Source organism: Protomyctophum parallelum (genome assembly GCF_964188405.1).
Source record: "Protomyctophum parallelum genome assembly, chromosome: 12".
NCBI lineage: Eukaryota > Metazoa > Chordata > Actinopteri > Myctophiformes > Myctophidae > Protomyctophum > Protomyctophum parallelum.
This window is the reverse complement of record NC_139712.1, coordinates 45,084,787-45,104,963: the sequence shown is the minus strand read 5'-3', so window position 1 is coordinate 45,104,963 and position 20,177 is coordinate 45,084,787. Positions and strand designations below refer to the sequence as shown.

General features: G+C 42.1%; 1 protein-coding gene across 1 annotated transcript in view; it reads right to left on the bottom strand.

Moving 5' to 3' along the window:
• Nucleotides 1–9,292: 9,292 nt before the first annotated feature.
• The window catches only part of plag1 (pleiomorphic adenoma gene 1), a gene marked incomplete at its 3' end in the record, with an annotated part of 12,008 nt that continues 1,123 nt past the window's right edge, over nucleotides 9,293–20,177 (bottom strand). The window contains exons 2-3 of the mRNA XM_083778563.1: nucleotides 11,930–12,286; nucleotides 9,293–10,538 (exon numbers count right to left, since the gene is read on the bottom strand). Of these exons, the coding sequence (XP_083634689.1) occupies nucleotides 9,293–10,538; nucleotides 11,930–12,177 (1,494 nt within the window). The 5' untranslated portion in view covers nucleotides 12,178–12,286. The remainder of the gene's footprint in view (nucleotides 10,539–11,929; nucleotides 12,287–20,177) is intronic.

Below are 20,177 nucleotides of genomic sequence, written 5' to 3'. Positions count from 1 at the left end.
GCAGCCATATTTTTTAATTTGGCGCGGTCGAATCACGTGTCGCTGGCCCAAAAACTATTAAAAAAAACTGTTTTGGGGGCGAGAGCGAGAGACACCCTCCCTGCTCCACGATGGGAAATGAAAGCCTGCAGCCTGGTGAGTGACGCGAGCTTAATGGGACCCCTGTCTGGTCGGTCAGACGGTCACGCCCAGTTGAAGTCAGTCAGGTACTCAAGATTGGCAAGAGGAGCAACGCCACATCCTACAGTAAAAGTCCTGGATTGAAATATTTACCAGACTAAAAGTACAAAAGTAGGCCTATGTATTGGTATTGGATCAGGAGTCAGGACTATAGATGCATTGCACTGCAAGTAGGCTACACTGCAAGTGGCTAAGGGGGAACTATTTCATATTATGTATGTAGGCCTATGCAAGCAGTCTACATGGGGAAAGCGACAAATAAATGATTCTTGATTCTTGATCCAAGGCTGTATTGGCATCACATTTTTTGCTCGTTTTTTTTTTTACATTTGTGATATGCATTCATTTGTCCATAACTTAAAATTTGCAGGTGGGGTTGATTTAATTGTTGCTGGGTATAGCTTTAACCTATATTAACAAATCTAGCTACATAAAATATGTCAGTATACATGTTTTGTATTAATAGGCTAGCCTAGATCTGCAAAGCAATAAACAACTAAGCCTATAAAGCTGCCAAATAATTGTAGTGGGGTTAAAAAAAAAAGAATCACACTTGCGTGAAGTGCTCTTATCATCATACATCATCTCATTCCCTGCTCAGCAAATCAAATTATCACATTCCGTGGTACACACAAGCACACAAAGCTGGGCATAGCAGGGGCTAGCGCCCCTCAAAAATACAATATTTACTATAGGTGTAGAAGTATAGTAGCCTAGTATAAAAAATGGAAGCATGGCCTACTCAAAATTGAACGTAATTAAATGTACATTGTTACTTTTCCACCCATTGACATTGATGAATAGCCTTCATACCAAACATTGTCCCAAACTGTAAGAGACAGCAGCAGCAGGCAGGCAGCCTGTTTGTTTAGATACGGTAGCCTGTTTAAAGAGGTTGCAATTACTTCTGGTTTGCTAGTTCAATAAAACCTGATGCGTTTACACAGCATTGTAAATAGTGTTTCTGCTACTGTAGCCTACTTCCTGCCTGGGGTACATTATGTCACTGTCATTATGGCACGCACTTTTGTACGTCAAGGGCAGGGGGTCCATAGACTTGGCTGCTACATGACGAGGTGGCAGCCAAGTCTATGGGCCCAAAAACTGTTAGTTTTAAGCATGTACAGCCAGGGCGTCATGTGTGGTGCGGCATGCCCCCCCACACACACACACTTCTAACCAATGGTGTTTTTCTACATTGGTTATAGCTGTACTGTTTCTTTCCTTTAACCATCCTATTCCTGGCTTGTTTGTTGTATGAAACAAAATTTGTTGCAAGAAATATTTATATCGGCCACATGACGTCTTACTTTGTCATTTAGTGCCCTAAACAAACATTAATAAAGTCCATAGACTTGGCTGGCAAACGATTTACGTCATAAGTGCCTCATCTTATCTTCAAAAGCCATGTATTGGAGTTCCTCAAAAAAGATAATTGATGTTTTAATCAGCAAATAGGCTAATCTAGCCCTATTTTTGGCATGCCATTTAGAGGACAGTTGTGACATTTTTCTGAAGATTAAAAAAATAGTGCTGAAAATAGCAGATCTAAAAGCTCCTAGGGATCGTATCGTGACGTGCCGTGAGCTTGTAGATCTGATATATTTCAATGAAGAGATTTGGTGTAGAGGGAAAAAAGGAGGGGGGCCTAACATAGATCCCTTGAGGACTCCTGTCAACAAAGTATATTGGGTTCAAGTGGTTAGAGCCCCCAAAATTCATCAATGAATAAAACTTTTACACAATCCATTCCTGGTATAGCCTGGTTAATAAACCAGACTAATATCGCACGGATCCGCGGGATATTAGTCTGGGGAGGCTCAGCTTGGATTTCATTTCCAGGGAAACATTTTCTCTTTGACGCAATTGGTCAGAGCTACTGTCAGTCAAAGGTCTCAAGCATTGAACGTCACTGTACCAAAGCCCGCCCATATTGCATACCGTGTCCCTATTGGGCGCCCACGTTCTCGTGTGTAGAAAATGGGCGTACAATTGAGCCTCTCCAGACCGAAATCCGCCGGTAGGCAATTCTTTTTTGCCAACGGCTGATTCGGTCTGGTTTATTAACCAGGCTATTCCTGGTATGGATCAATAGTCAACTCAATACAGAGTGGCTCTGACATTATAAAGAATTGCTTGAAATGAGATGTACTCAGACACAGATTAACTCACAAGTCATCTCCCTTCTCTCTGTGTCTCCTGTTCACACAGTGTGTGAGCGTTAGCAATTAATTACCAGTCAGTCATGCTAGTGGATCCTTCTTTTTTGTTTATTGAACTTTCATTACATTGTGTAAAAACACTGGAGTTGAAGACTGCAGCTCGTCTCTCTCTCTCTTGTAGCAGCAAGGTATCAAGATCAGATCATGTTATTCTGCCAGCCAGACAATAAATAATCTGCCTCTTTGGATGATGTCAATGTTAAAAACTCGATCAAAAGCTGCAGCGTTAATTTCTATTTTACACAACTTTATAAACATATATTTATATATGTTTGTGTGAATTACTTTTTTGCCTATATTTATATAAAAATACAACAGTAGTTTGTAAAATAGATTTGAAGTAAAATATAGAGGATTAGCAACGAGTCCATCATTATCACAGGATGGCATTGTTGAAATGCAAATGAATAACTAAACCAACATGGCTGGAATGCAGTTTGCCTCTGAAATTCCTCATTATATGAATCGTGTCATGCAGAGTCATCTTCATCATCATCTTCACCGAGGGTCACTGTCTCTGTGGTGTGAATCCACTCGACTCAACATCTCCCACTGCGACAAAGCTCCCCCCAAAACCACAACACACAGGTGAAGAAAAAAAAAGAAAAAGCATGTGATATTACAGGCAAGTCTGTAAATAGACTACAAAAGTCACAGTACAAAACAAACAAAAAACAGACGGAGCTATATAGCACGACCAGGCAGACCAACTGTTCAGCTAAAACTGGATAATTTGTTTTGTAAAAACGATACAATTAAGAACTAGAAAAGAGGTCTGTAGCACCTTAAGGAGCTTTAGAAGTATATGTTAGCAGCTCAATCCAATACAAAAAAAAGAAGAAATATTGCAGTATTGCTTGTTTCTTACATACACATTCAATAATGTTCACTGGTACCACACTGAAGCTCATAACGAAGGTTGACATGAATTGCTGAAGGTCTGTGTCTCTCACTGAAGAGCATCTCCCTTCTTGCTTTGTTCGTCAGGAGGGCAGCGTACTCTACAAAGTACTAGCTAGAAGACCACTGATTACCAATATTTTTGACTGATATACAGTAGGCTATATGTATTTTTTGGGGGGGGGAAAGAAAGAAAAATATAGTCATCTAACTTAAACCACTTGAACGTTATTCATTTTTCCTCAGACCTACAAGCTCACAATGCAACCATTTTGAGCTTTTAGATCTATTGTTGGCAAACATTTAACCTTTTCGACTAATGACCAAAATGGGGACGCCAGGCACATCGGCTGCAATACCAATGTAGCAAAAAATAAAACGGCCAAAGCAATATTTCAGTTGAGCTCGAGCAACAAAAACAAAAAACATTATTTAATATCCTTTCCAATGTCAAAAATACCTCCAGGGACAATTGGAGGTAGTTTCATATTCATTCAGCGGCCATTTTTCTGGGGGTGAGAAAACCCACTCCATCAAGTGAGTATGACTTAAGATCAAAATGGCTGCCGTATGAATTTGGACAATTGATTGTTCGGTTCGGTATGTGATTGATTAGCAAAGTGTCTTTTTCACCAGTGAGTGACATCAGTGGGCTAGGGGGCGCTCTTGCTAATAGACCGCGACGGAAGCGTGCTAAAGTGCGCAAGTTTCCGTATCGAACGTTGCAAAGTTTGCTTGAGCCGCTGGCTCATCCCCGTCCGAGTTGCAACCAGAACAAACAAACAAACCGAACGAACACAGTGAGCGCTCCCTAACCCACTGACGTACAGTCGTACACTCACTGGTGAAAGTATTGGGAGGAAAAGGCAGGTTGCGATTGATTACACCATGCAGTAAGCTACTGGAGTAGGTTTCTGGATGAATAAGAGAGGTCTGATCCACAAATCAGATGTAGCTTTTCTTCTTACAACTTTAAACCTAAATTAGCTTAATTATTTATTTGCAACAGCATAACTGGGTCTGAATCGAAAGAGAGATTTTAAAATAAAAATGTCCCCAAGACTTCACTGGATTCAGCCAGTGTGTTACCATGGTCCTTTAAACAAGGCGGGCTTCACAATGAAATTATAGATTAGATCTATTCACTTGAAAACAGTCTTCAGACTTGAAACGATGAGAAGGCTGAACTCAAGTAATTTCTTTTTAACAAAATCAAATATTGACTTTTTGAACAACAAACTAAACATAATGTATATATAAGTGCTATAGTCGTAAAATTGCCTGTGTGATCTCACCTATATAGGGCTGAATCAAACAAACAAAGAGCATCATCTAAAACATGAGAAATGTGAATTTCAAGGTAGGGTTACTAGGGTACTAGGGTACACTAGGTAGGGTTACTAGGGTACACTAACGGTTACAAGACTCCTCAATGAGAAACACAGAGCACTTGTGCAAGTAAAGCAAAATGACACTTTGATAGGAAAAACACTGTCAAAATTGTACCTGTAAAAATAAAACATTTTATATTGTATTTACATGTTATTGTTCTCTAAAGAGCTAAATATATCATCTACACATTTTTTTGTAATAAAGGTTTTAAACAAAAAGGTATTGGAGAAAACAAAAGGCATTCAATGTACAAAAAGTGCTATGATTACAAAACAAAAACAATTACCATATAGCGGCTTGCTAAAATTTCTTGTAGAACCACAAACCTTCACAAGATACGAATAGCAAACTTCCATAATGCTTTAAAAACATGACACATTCAGTTCCACATCACACAACCCTTAAAACAATTGTACTATTTTCCATTCATGTTCCCTCAAATCCCGTCAGTCATGAGAGGAATAGGAGAATCTTAACACTATTGTTTTACCTTTTTTGATTCTCGGAGCAACAGAGTATATGATTATGTGAGGTAAATGGCAACACTATTGCTGATAGTGTACAGTATGCATGTAAACTAAACTAAACACATAGAGGGTATACTAAGATGCAGCAACTCGCAACCAAGTCTGGTGCAGTTGCTGCGATGGCGACTTGTGCGTTGGGCTATATGACTTTGTCCGTGCTGATGACTGACTGAGCAGCATATATACTTTACATTGCTTCATTTACAAAGGACACTTATTGGTGGGAATGAGCACTTGGATAGCCTGTTTTCACTCACTGAGACAAACAAAGATTGTACTGCAAAGTTCGAGTTGCTTGGAATGAAACAAAAAAAACAAAAACAAAACATGCTGGTAAGGATTTCTCTATCATAACTGTAGTTCATTTTAGTGATTTTAGCTCATTTTAATTTAAAGTGACAGGCGCTTCCATGTTACTGCCAAGGTTTTCCTGATGTCTGAATTAACACTTCTAGTAGGCTGAAGTCTTCCAAGCAAGTGTCAGTGGATTTTTTCCCCCTTTTTTTAGGCACCTTGAATTAATTTACTGGAATAAAGAACGAGGACTTGATTAAATTAAAGTATCAAAACAACAGCGATTAATTCATTCATTCCAAAGTGCTGTGCCATTTGTTTCACCTATATTCTTATCCTTGATATGTGGCCAAATTATGCTTGCAAAAGGTGTGACACTTGGCATGTCGCTCATCAAAAGGATGCATGTTCACTTTAAAATGGTGTTGAGGCAAAAATTTGCCATTTCTGTCAAGCGACATATTATGTTACATCAAATGTTTTTGCCAAAGCACAGATTTCGCTTGTCACTTGTTCAGTATCACTGCTAAAACACATTGTAGGTCTGCTATTTTCACTGTTTGAATATCTTTTTTACATTTTAGAAATTGTTAGAAACCTTTAATAAATGTAACCTTTTTTTTAACATTAATTAATGCCCTACTGTAACTGTTGGCACACATCTTGGTCATACATCTGTTAGCACCATGATTTCAGATGTACTTTTGAGTGGCAGAAGTGTAAAGGCCTATTCTATCATACTTCAGTTTTAGGTGATAAGGTGTACACCGAAAACTACAACATGGGTGGCGACTCTACATTCATCCAAACACATCTCTCTGTTTTTACTAACCACTGTTTCGGTGGCCACTGTATGAATAGGCCTTAAATCACCCATGCTTTGGCCTAGGATTTCTTTAACCTTTGTCTTTTTTTTTTTATCCAAGGAAGGTTTGCTAACAAGACACTCTTTTTCATCACAGCCCTGCTCTACATTCATACAATTAAGGCTAATTTATATCCATGATTATGACACTGTTGAATGACATATTGTCGAATGACACTTTTCGATAGTTTGTGACACTGGAATAAACTACGGGAATAATTATGCAAATTTCACTCCAGGGGGTATAGCTTTAGCATTCAGAATCCAGATATAAAGGTGCAGCCGGCTGCCGCAGAAAGTGGAGAAATGTCATTTTGCAACATCCCACGCGGTGAACAAACGTGCATTTGTAATAACTTCTAACTCCATTTAATGGAATTTTGGATAAAGGCCGTTTGGAAATGGCAATTTTGTCTGTATATAGGATTATAGGAAATATCTGAACGTGAAGTTCAAATGGCTAACATGGCAAACAGACTGGTTCTACGGACGTAATCCATAAAAATAAAATAAAAAAGGTATCTCAGTCCGTAGAGCTCACCTTTGAAGCACCAACTCAACGTATGAATACCATGGCTTGGGTAATTGATACCTAATTTTTAAAACTATTGTGGAAATAGTCAATCTACAAGCTCACTCGGTTTATATGATAAAGTAGATGGACACCCTCGTTGCTCAGCGAATAGAGCAGTCTTCCCTACATACTCGTGTCAAAATATTGATTATGGGGGCGAGGCTGTCGTTATTGAGAAGCCTGTCAGGGTTTATTTCTCAATAATGACATCACTGTACGAGTGTACGTCACTGTTCATTATGATGTATTGTATATATACGAACAATGCAAGCGTTTCACTGCCTAGTATTTGAAAATAGATCTTAAATTCTAGTTGAACTGTGAAAATGGGCAGCCTTGGCTTTATAAGCAGTTGTACGAGGACATTTTGATCATGGCCTGTGTGCTCATCGTCTGGTGTTTGTGTGTATTTGGCCGTTATTTAATACATACTTTTTATGTAGACTACAGGAAAGAGAAATACTAGTGATATACATGGCTGATGGGATTCAGGTTAAAAAAGTTAAAATGTAGATGTAGTTCCCAACAAAGTTGTAAAAGGATGATGCATTTCTTAAGATACTGAAATGCTGCTTTACCAAAAAAGAAACATACAGTAGCTTATTGGCAAGCGATACTTCATGTCACGTGCGATTTTTGCCAACCGACCCATTTCTATCCTAATTCCTTTTGACCACGGATAGGAGACTGTGTGCTTCTTTCCTGTATAAAACTAGCCCTTTGATAAATAAAACAAAATGACATTAACAAGAGGGGTAAAAGGGAACAGGTCAGTAGCCATGTTCAAAACCATCAGCAGGGACACAACATTGAACTAGTCTAACACACCATAATTAATGCAGAACACAGTTCCCCGGTGCTGATGGCCATAAGTTAACACACCCCTCCAGTCAGTAAGTAGGGATGGATCACTGTCAGCTAGCCGTTTGGAAAAGCCTACAGTAATAGCTCAGCAGTGTTTGTTGTGTGACACGGTTCAGACCCGGAGTGTGAATGGTCAGATCTCAGCGTGGAAACGTGTCCGTTTCATTGTTGCCCGTTGGCCCAGATCCGTATAGTTGAGCTTTTGCTCTCCAGCTGGGGTCGCTATGGCTCTGCTGTCTTGTCTCCAACGCCTGATGTATGCTCCGTCATACCGCGGCGTTGCGTGCCGAAAATAGCAGATGTATAAGCTCACAACAGCTGTTTTTGGCGCGTGACACGGGCGTACAGCGAGGTATACATCGGATTAGATGGACTTTAGTGGGAGTGAGTCGAATGTGGCCGACGCAGCAACATGACATGCCTGACATGTTGCTGTTCGGAGCCCGCTGAATGGATAACACTGCACATTTCATTAACTAGCAGCCATGCGTGTTTGCATTTGGTTGACTTTGATTTGGGGGCTGGGGAGGATGGGGCTTGTTCAATAAAGACCTAGAGAGATTTTTTTACGTTTTTGACAAAGAAGAAAAAAAGCAGCCCTGTTGAAGAGTTGAGGTGAAACTGTCACGGATCAACTACCAAAGTGAAATATGAAAATCGTAATACTGTTGCTCAGTAGTTGCTACTCAGTACCTAGTGTAGAAAACAAAACCAAAACCAAGGATGAGTTTGTGGATCGCTCAAAAAAAACTTACCACAAATAGTATAACGAAGACGCATTATGACAAAAGTTCAATTGTGACGACTTGACATCACAATAGTTCAAAGTGCTATATGAAAAAAAAACAATATACAATGCAAAATCTGCACGCTAAAGTCAATAAATTCTAAAGCAAGGAAGGGGGGGGGGGGGTGCAGTTAGGTATAGAGTGGAAAAGAAAGGAAAAAAATCACTGCAATCTTATTTCTATTTCAATTAATCTATATGAAAACGCCAAATCCCAAAAAGATGATTGCGTATAGTGGTGGTGGTGGTCATGGTGCTCAGGATTCACAACGTTGTAATGAGGATCTGTGTTATTCTCAAAAAGATATCCCAACAGTACCCATTCAAATGCTGACTGAGCCAAACCACTTGTCGAGGTGTGTGTGTGTGTGTGTGTGTGTGTGTGTGTGTGTGTACGGTACTCTCAGTGCCGATCATCACATATACATCTATCGATTATGTCAGTGTCTGCACTCATACTGCACAGAAGTGCTATCATGTCATATTTTGCAATCATGTGTGTGCGTACGTGTGTGCGTGCGTGTATGTGTGTCAGTGTGTGTTTTACTGGCATCACTAACTGCACTGAATAGACTGTGTGTGTGTGTGTCTGTGTGTGTGTGTGTATGTGTGTGTGTGTGTGTGCGTGCGTGCGTGCATGCGTGCGTGCTTGTGTGCGTGCATGCGTGCGTGGCAGTACATATTCTATCACTGGAAAGCATGGTGGAAGCGGGGCAGTGTGGTGGCTGTGCCATGGTTGGAGATGAAGGAAGCGGCCAGCCCCTGCAGGGAGCCGTCGGCCCCCTCGGGGCCCCCGCCGTCTGGGGGTAGCTGGGGGGGCAGCTGGACTAAGGACATGGGCTCCTCGGCGCCGGGGGGATAGGGGACACAGAGCCCCCCGCCGCCACCTCCCGCTGGATTGTACTGCGGCGCGTTCAGAGGCAGGAAGTTAAAGAGCTGCGAAAAGTCCAGCAGGGAGGAGGAGGAGGCCAGCGGGTCGCCCGCCGCGGCCGCCGCAGAGACCGGCGTGGCGGCGGCGGCCATCTTGGACAGGGAGACCTCCTCGCTGCGCTGCTGCTGCTCCTCCAGCATGCTCGCCACCTGCGGCTCCAACTCCAGCTTGGAGCCGCAGGGGAGCTGATGGGCATCCTCGGCCGCCGCCACCGCCGACGAGGAGGAGGGCATGGTGCTCTGCAGCTCCATCAGGTACGTCTCCAGTTCTCCCTTTAGGTTCTGCTCTCGCTCCTGAGCGGAGGCAGTGTATGAGGTAAAGTTGGGGCCCAGCGGGTACTTTAGGGAGAAGGGGTGGTGCTGCGCGGGGTTGGGCAGCGCCTCGGGGGCGTCCAGGACGGGGTACATGCCGAGCTGGAGCTGCCGGGCGGGCGCCAGCGCGCCCGGCGGCAGCTCGCCCCCGGACGGCGCCAGGCCGCAGGCGAACGGCTCCATCGGGTCGGCCGGCTCCGTCTTGACCCTCAGCAGCTCGCGGGCGTGGCTCTTCTTCACGTGGCGCGTCAGGTGGTCCTTCCGGCCGAAGCGCTGCGCACAGTACTGGCACAGGAAGTCCTTGCGTCCGGTGTGCACCACCATGTGGCGCCGCACGTCCTTGCGGGTGTAGAAGCGGCGCTCGCAGTGCTCGCACCGGTGCTTCTTCTCTTTGGTCCCGCTGGAGGACTTGCCGGCGTGCGTCTTGAGGTGCTCCAGGAGCACGCCGGTGCTGGCGAACGGCTGCAGGCACACCTGGCAGGTGAGGTCTCCGCTGTTGGCCGCGTGCAGGGCGAGGTGGCGCTTGAAGCCCAGCTTGGTATTGTAACTCTTGCCGCACTCCTGGCAGGCGAACGCCTCCTTGTAGGGGTCGTGAGTGTGCAGGTGATTCTTTAAGTGATCCTTGCGGTGGAACATTTTCTCACAGTATAAACACTTGTGGTTTTTCTCTGGCGAGTGAGTTGCCATATGCCTTTGAACACCGATGCATGAGGGAAAAAAAAGACATCAAGCAGGCGCTCAGTGGAGGTACAACAGTTAATAAAAAGGTACGGTTGGTGCTTCTAGAAGTCTCAACGGGACTACAGAACAAAAAAGATCCGAGCACTACAAAGAGGTAAAACAGGAGGTAAGCCCTGATGTTCAGGTGCAGGTTCATTTATCATTTGGCTTAACTTTAAAGGGCCGCTGACACGCCCCAAAATTAATATGGGTGGTACAGCACATCACGTGGTCTGACTGAAAACTGTTTGAAACTGTTTGAAACAGGGCTACGGCGCGCCGCGCTAGCAACAAGTGGCTGCTAGCTCAGGCTAGCGTTTTTGACGGTACATTTAGGTCATATTTGCTATAAATGTAATTGAAAAAATATATTTTTTCGCTCGAAAATCCTCGTTACAATGACATTGAGTTGACGTGTACGTTTTAGGGTAAACTGTTGCATAATCGCAATTTTGCGTGACGAGTTCCATGCTCTCCGTCTCCCCCCGCTAGACAGGCAGTGGTAACCTGTGAAGCTCCGTGCTGCGGAGCCCTGTTCAGCACTTAGCCGTGTTTGAGGCCATGTCAGCGGGGGGAGACGGAGAGCATGGAACTCATCACGCGAAATTGCGATTATGCAACAGTTTACCCTAAAACTTACACGTCAACTCAATGTCATTGTAACGAGGATTTTCGAGCGAGAATTTTTTTTTTTTCAATTACATTTATAGCAATTATGACTCTAAATGTGACACCAAAATAGTAGCATAAGTTGCTATGCTACTACGGCCACCAAGCCCGGCGAGCCCGCATAGAAGTCGATGGGGAAAGCTTGTCACGCTCTGACGTCAGAATCATGATAGCATTGTTTGATAGCCGTTCTTATCTCCCGAGGGGCGTGTCAGCGGGCCTTTAATAAAGTACCCTGATTTTACACCCACCTTTTTGTAGTGCTGAATCACCACCCTTTATTTCTTGTACAGATCCGTGAGAATCGTGAATTATAAGCAAATCTTCTTTTAACCACTTAATTGACCGGTGTCCCCCAGGGGACTAAATTAGGCTCATACTTTTTTTTCCCCAATTTATACCACATCTCTTCTTCTTCAAATAGTCAATTTGCAAGATTGCAGATCCGCTATTTTGTTCGGAATGTTCATTGTTCACTATAATATATATATATATAATATAGGGACACTAGGGTTTCATGTTGGAAGACAACATGCACACGCACACACACACACACACACACACACACACACACACACACACGCACAGTGTGAAAGCTAGAGTGCATTGTCATTATCATTATTGTTCATTGTTAATTATTTTCAACATCATCGTCAAATCAACATCTTTAACCACTAAATGGTGTGTCCGTACCGTAGCAGCTTGTATTTGGAGACAAAGGCCTTGGTACAGTCAGGGTGCGAGCAGCGGTAGGGCCTTTCTCCGGTGTGTGAGTACGAGTGCACCTTCAGCTTCTCCACGCTGTTGAAGGCCTTCTGGCACACTTGACAAGGGAAGTTCTTCTTGGGCTTCCCCTCGGCTCTCCTGCGCCTCCCGGTGGCCGGTGTGAGCTTGGCTTTCTCCAGGACGTGGTCACGGTGGCCCTGGGTTCCTGTGGCCATGGCACCCTAAGGCAGACCAGCTACATGGACAGGGGCGCGCGGCCCGACTACTGCTGATGGAAGGGCTCTATCCAGTTTTATGTGCTCAACACCGCCCAGACTCAAGGGCCTGAGGAGAGGAGAGGAGAGGAGAGGAGAGGAGAGGAGAGGAGAGGAGAGGAGAGGAGAGGAGAGGAGAGGAGAGGAGAGGAGAGGGGGGGGGGGGCACCGGGGCAGGCAGAGTTAGAAGGATGATTTTCTGCTTGGTGACAGCTGAGCATTACAATGTAGCGTATAAAAATGCTTGCGAACCGAACAATCCAAACGACAGATCAAAAAACAACCACAACTACAGTTTTGTGGCTGCTCGTTTGGCACAAAATGCACCTCATACAGTATGATACACATCACCACTCCGCAAACCCTTTAACCTCTTTACTTTCCTTATTCCTTGTTTACCTGGCGTGCGAGCTAATCAGGGCTTATTTATTTAGTTGATGTTTTGTTTGTGGTAGAATTACTTTGATTACAGCCATATTATTTCAGTTAATTTGTGTTCCAACTACATGCTTTTCTTTTTATTTGCGAAGTAAGAAGAGCACAGAATTAGTAGCCACCAAAGGAACTTCGAAGGAAGGGACATCTACGTCATTTTCTCAATACACTGTCATGCTGGATTACCAGCCAAGGTGCCTGGACCAGGCCGCAGCCTGGGAGTTTGATGGACCAGCTTTGACCTTGGTCAAAATAATAATTAGGAAAATAAAGGAATCATCACACATTGCATTTCTATTTGCACGCTGCATAATTAAGCACAGACTTCGTGTATGTTTCTGGCTGTGCCAAAGTATGTGCTGTTATCCATATCTTTGAGATAGTACAGATCCAGAAACGATACCTTACGCCATTTAGATGCCTCAACAAAATTGCGGAACAAGTGATCAGAAACAACCTGCCATATGTCTTGTTTTATATTCCTGATTCGATTATATGACAAGGGCCACAATCGTTCAGAAATAGGCCCTCATTTATCAATCGAGTGTAAAATCTGCCACAGATTCGAGTGCAGGTTTCGTAGTACACCCATGTCGCCACGGCATTTATAAAGTGATCGCAAACAGCTGATCCTTCCTTAATTTCGTTCTGACGTTAATAAATGTCACGGCTGAAATTGATCTGGCACGCCCTAAGAAATCAAGCCTCGCCCTCGTTTTTGCGACCTGAACCACTGCTATACGATCTGGAAACCATGGTTACCGTGCCTTTCTGCCCGCCTCACCCCCCTCTCTCATACACACACACACACACACAGACGCACACACGCTGCACGCACACGCAACTTGCAAGCCCAACTAACTGGTGTGTTGTTAAATAAATAAAGAACGAACACCTGCATGAATTAAATAAAGTTGTAGGCCTACCCTGTCTGTTTCCCTCTCACCTCGCTTGCCTTGCTGTCATGTCCACGCACGCACGCACCTACATGACACATCGACATCGCATCGCCATGAATGGAATACGTTTGGGCTGGCCTATATTAATTTTACACATTCGTGCACAGTGCACGGCGAAGGCGTGAGACTGCGCACTGCTGTGATATTAAAGTCCTGTAGGTGAGTGTCAGTGATGCCTGCATGAGAGATAGGCTATCAAGTCGTCAAGGCAGTCATAATCAACGTTTATGTAGTGATTTGATCATTGATGAACGAATCATAAACATATGGATGAAGGCTTGCTTGCATGTGTGCTGGTATGTATTGGCGACGCACGCCGCGGTCCTCCCGACCCCCGAAAATGATCTCGCTTTTATCTGAACTGTCAAAACTGTCAAAACCTGTCTAAGAACTTATTTAAATGGTGAATGATAAAGCCCCTTACGCCTATAGCCTGCTAGTACTTACTACAAATAGGCAAGCTGTATGCTTGTCATTGTCACTTGGAAATAAAAGCGTGCAGTCCATTTGTGCCTTTTTTTTAATAATATCATAATCACATATGCCGCATCACCGCATGCGCTCCAAAGTCATCTCACAAGTGCGCTCGCATAACAAGGCCAGTAAAGCACTGTTTGATTAAGCACAAACTAATACATTGTAAACATGTTATATTGTTTTTAATTGCGCAATTTTAATTACTTGTAAAGTTGGAAATCTCTCTTTTGTTTTTTACATACACATACCGTTTTATATTAACATTTTAGGAGTGAAAACATATGTTTAAATGCCTGTGACAGCCTCTCAGCTGGTCAAACAATGCTGCTCCGCTGTTCTACGACAGAAAAACAGGTGAGGACAAAACGTACGCCAGCTCCCGAGCAGACGTGGGTTTTGAACGTTGTCAAGTTCAATTTCAAGCTTTGCCGGAAATGGTAAATGTCGAAAATGTCGGTAATTTCGGCGTGCACCCATATTTTGGCGTCCGCACGGTTGATAAATGAGGGCCATAGTGTTTGTTCACAAGCTGCTCACACCTTGCTGAATGGCGCACGCCCGGCGTCCAGCGCTTCTCTTCCTTCTTATTTAAGTTCCTTGGCATAGGCAGGAAGGTGCACACTATCTTACCAGCACCAGGGCAAAGGCAGACATTTTTTCCATTATGTTTGCTTATACCACCACAAACTGACTGGACATTGGGCTCATTCTCATCCCTGACATGTGTAACATTCTATAAGTGGTGCTGGTGCCTCAGTGGCTGGTTTGATTTGAGTTTGTTTTTTGAGGAGCGCTCCTACAGTATGTGCAGCTTTGAGGGTGTGTGTGACAAAACTAACACAAACATTGAATGCCATTGATAATGAGTGGCCATTTTTGAGTGTTTGTGTAAACACTATTTCTGTGATTTTTGATTAGTGGATGGCTGGCTGCAGACTAATCGCCACTACACGTAGTATCCTAATTTCGTTGAGGGACTAGATTGGATTGTTCTCTCTGCACTCTACTTGTGTGACTATTTACCTTGTTGTTTGTTGACTAGAATTCATGCTTATTCCAATGTCGCACTTGTAAGCCACACAGGATATAGGAGTGTCTGCTAAATGCTTAAATTGTAAATTGTTTGCATATGCTCCTGTGACATCAGTTGTTGTTGTCTCCACCAGGCCGAAGGCATGGGGAGAGAGTATGTTTTGCACTCCGTCTGTGTGTGCGTGCGTCCTTCCGTCTGTCCGTTACCAGCTAATCTCCGCCACTGTTGGGCCGATCAATGCCAAACTTTGCACACACTCCCTGGATGCCAACAACGAACCTCTGCCCCAAATATTCCTCAACGGCCTGTTATAGCGGCACCATGAGGCCGATTTAGGCAAAACACATTTCTGCAGATTACTTGTACACATTTTATCCATACATCACACAATTCGGTATACACTATCTCCATAGTCATGTGATCAACCCGGATCTGCACCATTTCCCATCTTCCATCCTGATTGGCTAAGATTGGCTTCCAAAGCTCACATGATTGGTCCGTTTCGAATAAAATGCCACAAATCACAAACACAGTTTGTGATTTTACACACACATTTCCACTAGGCCGAGGACGACATGCCACAATTTTTCCCCCAAATCAGCCTCATGGTGGCGCTATAACAGGCCAATTCCTGTTCTTAGCTATAACTGCATCGATCTGTATACAACTTATGTATGCGCACTCCCTAGAGGCCATGGAAAAACATTGTCCCTGCATCCCTCCACATCTGCCGGTTATAGCGCCACCATGAGGCCGATTTCATGTCTACTTTAAAAGTAGACATGGGGCCCTAGCACTATACCAATTGTCTAAATTAAAAATAAAGCTTGTTTTCCTATCTAGCTATCAGATCATCATAGATGCCATATTAGGCCAAATCAGTGGTTTTCAGTGGGCCAGGGACCACCAGTGGTTCTTGAGGGGGTTCCAGGTGGTCCCGAGCTAAATGATGGAAAGTTGCTATCCAAATCTTTATACTCTTGAGAGTGTTAAATTAATTAAATACATTGCATATCGTCGCTGTCGGCTGGAAACCTCATATGTCTAAAACTGTTACTTTTCAGGACTGAAATTCAAAAGCAGCAAAAGTAGCAGATCTACAAGCTCGTTTTGAGACGCATTTCGAGCATGTGTATCTGCTACTTTAAATGCTTTTGTGTGACGCTGTAGTAGGATGAAGTAGGGCATTTGCATTTGCCCCTCTAGACCAGAAACCTAACACATTAGCTCAGGCTACTGTACACTGAACAACAACAATATTGCCTGCTTAACCCTAAACACCATCACTAAACATCACTTGCCCAATGTAGAATATTCCATAAACTAAATATTTCTTATCAAAATGTATTGAAGTACAGCAATACATGGCAACTTGAGGTACTCTTCTTTAATATTTCATCATGACTTTCAAAAAAAAAAGAAAAAAAAGATATCATGGGGATATGAACTCCGCCAGATTGTGGCAGTACTGAGTTCACAAGTTCCCTCCTCCTGCCTGATGGAGGCAGTACTGAGTTCACAAGTTCCCTCCTCCTGCCTGATGGAGGCAGTACTGAGTTCACAAGTTCCCTCCTCCTGCCTGCATCTGGGATCTCTCAGGCAGAAACGATGAACCCGGAAGCAGCGGGACAAACATCTGATGTCTCCATAATCATTTTGAGTTGTAGTCTTGTTAGGTTGTGTTTACTAAAAAATAGATCTATCACTAAACGTGGGTGAAATTCACCCGAACACCTGCCTGTAGAAAAACAACAGGGATGTGGGCAGGGAAACAAACCTACCTACCTTCTATGCTGAGCATCTTAACCCATTCTGACCTGAGATCAGATTCATACGAGGTTTCCGCCGGACACACACTGGTCTGATGAACCCATTCTGACCTGAGATCAGATTCTAAAAATGTCAGTCGCTCTTCGATTTTTCAAAAATAGCAGACCTACAAGCTCGTATCGCGCCACTCGGTGGCGCGATATGAGCTTGTAGATCTGCTATTTTTAAATAGCTAAAGCATAACATGATGCTGACACCAAAATGGGTGCCCGGTCAGAATGTAAGGTACTGAAAGACCCACCCACCTCAGACAATCAGCAACATTATGAACATTACAAAAATATAATAAGTCCGGGTGAAAATCAACAGTGTTTAGTATTCTAGGGTTAATAAGATTATAATGAGATATAAATGCATAAATATCTAAGACAACTATGTTGTGTTCAAGGTACTATTTAGTAATTATAAGATGAGTATATATTACTTATCTTAAAACAGATATTCATGACTGGCACTTTGGGTAAAACTCAGCTGAAATTGGAATATGATACAGTATATGAACAGTGGTGGGAAGTAACTAAGTACTGTACTTAAATACAAATTTGTGGTACTTTTACTTGACTTGAGTATTTCCCATTTTCAATGCTTTTACTTCTGGGCTACTGCTGCAAATATTGTACTCTTACTCCACTACAATTATTTGAAAACTTTAGTTAGTAGTTATTTTGTAGATTTTGATCATTACAAATCATATATTAACCACTTCAGCCCTACATTTTAGCCATTTGAAAATAGACGATCTCACAATGCGTCACAATGTTTTGACATTTTATACATTTGAAAACTTCTGAAATGGAACATTCTGTATAATGAGTACTTTCTACTTTTGGTACTTTAAGTACATTTTCATACCAATACTTTTGTACTTTTACTCAAGTAAGTTTGAATTCCAGTCTTTTACTCGATTTAAAACTTTACAGTATTGATACTTTTACTTAAGTAAGATTTGTGATGACTTTTTCCACCACTGTGGCGGATTTGTTTGGCTTCTCATCCAGCTAAGCAGGATAAAACTCACCTCAAGATTGAACTAACCCTTATGATAATTATTCATATATCATTACAGATTACGATATATATTCGTCATATATCATGTTTTATGCTCAGGTGTTGTTTGGCATGTAGGTATTTCTCTTCCAGAACATATAGCCTAAATGCTTACAGTATGCAAGCTATGTGTAAGTCTATATGGTGTTATCATTTCAATGTTACACTGTACCACTCCTCATGATTGCAATTGTGTCAGTTTTCAAATATATCTTAAAGGATCCCTGTCTAATAAGGCTTATGCTGTATTATAATTACCCTCTATTCTATACCAAAAACACTTTAAATATTGTATTCGTCTTAGAAACAGTGAGCCTACATCTTTTACTTGCATATGGGGGACAACATCCGTCGCAAGTTGATAATGTAAATTGCCCATGGGTGGTCCAGCCCTATGGAATGTATGGTATAGGATATGGCAGTGGTTTTCAACCTTTTTCATATCAAGGCCCGTTACATTTTCGCCATTTGAGCCACAGACAACCATTTGATGTATGCCTCTCATACTAATAAAATAATAATTGTGTTATCGTTGGATAAGGGTAAACCATGGGAGAGATAACAGGCAAACATTGATCAAAATAACAATTCTTCTATTATTCTCATAGAGTTCTTGTAAATTAAGTAATGCCAGATGTTTAACAATACAACATTTGGTTTCAATGTACGCTCTCAAGAGTTGAAGATAAGGGTCCATTTGGTTATCAACTCTCTATCATTTAGCTGGGGACCACCTGGAACCCCCTCAAGAACCACAGGTGGTCCCCGGACCACTGGTTGAAAACCACTGGGATATGGAATGCACATGTGCAAATAAAAAACGACTTCATAATTCCTGCGGTTATATGCGCATCAAAACAATATTTTAAACATGTTTTATTGGCACATGCAATCCATATACATTCCATAGGGCTGGACCACACATGCATAAATGACATCATCAACTTGCGACGGATATTGCACCCTATTGAGTGAAAGATTAACTAAAATAAATACAATATTTACCGTGTTTTTAATTTCTAATTTTAGTTATAGAGGGTAATTATAATGCATTAAGCCAGGCATATCAATCAACAATGCTGTACTGAAATACTTTTACAGAAACAATGTGTACATAATCAAAATCCTAATCCCTTAATAAATAATCCTAATTACTAGTTCACTGAATTTACTCTGAATTAGAACCTTTTATAAAAAAAGGTTCTAATTCAGAGTAAATTGTGACATTGTGACAATTTGTGACATTCTGTGAGGATAACCTCACAGAATGTCACAAAATTAACTATAGGTAAGAAATGTTGGTGTTGTCATTACAAATTTAATTAGACCATTAATCCACATTTTAGAGATGATTCTTTTTTATTGTACAGTAATTAAAAATTATATTTCTGCTCCGATACGATACAAATTTACACACAATCACAATTAATGAATTACCCCTATAAAAACGCCAAAACATTTCTTTTTAAAGTATATCCTTCTCAAACAAGACTATTACTCTAAATTCTACTCCAGCAACATAACCCTAATGTATCAGCAGCTACTAAACATTCTCAAATGGCAATACATGGAAGTGAGCTGGATAAACGACAGTCAGCTGTGAATATACGTTTTACATGCTTTCAAAACCAATTATGTTGTTTTCAAAGAACAATACAGTGAGGTTAATAATATACAAAACTGTGGTTTTTTTGCCTTGTGGTTGGGAAAATGTAACATTTACACTTCCTCAATATATCAAAAATACAGATCTATTTCCACTCCAATGTTTTCTAATGAGGCAAATACATTTAAACGATTAATGACTTTCAAAAACAAACAAACAAACAAACAAGCAAATACTCAGAAAACAGAGTTGCACTGCAAAACACCCATGTTTAACACAATGTAAAAGGCAAATACATGATCAAATGAAATGCTGAAAATATGAATATGACCTGTACAGTAGACTATAATACCAATTTAAATGTAGCCACAGAGAGTGTGCCATCCGTGCACAACTGCCAGTCAACATCTGCAGAGCTCTCATTCATAAACCAACCACAGCCATCAAATCATGACAGAACATCCACTGCTCCACACCCCATCCCCATGTGTTGACATGCAGCTTCAAAACACGACCATGCACACACACACACACACTCTCACTCTCACTCTCACTCTCTCTCTCTCTCTCTCTC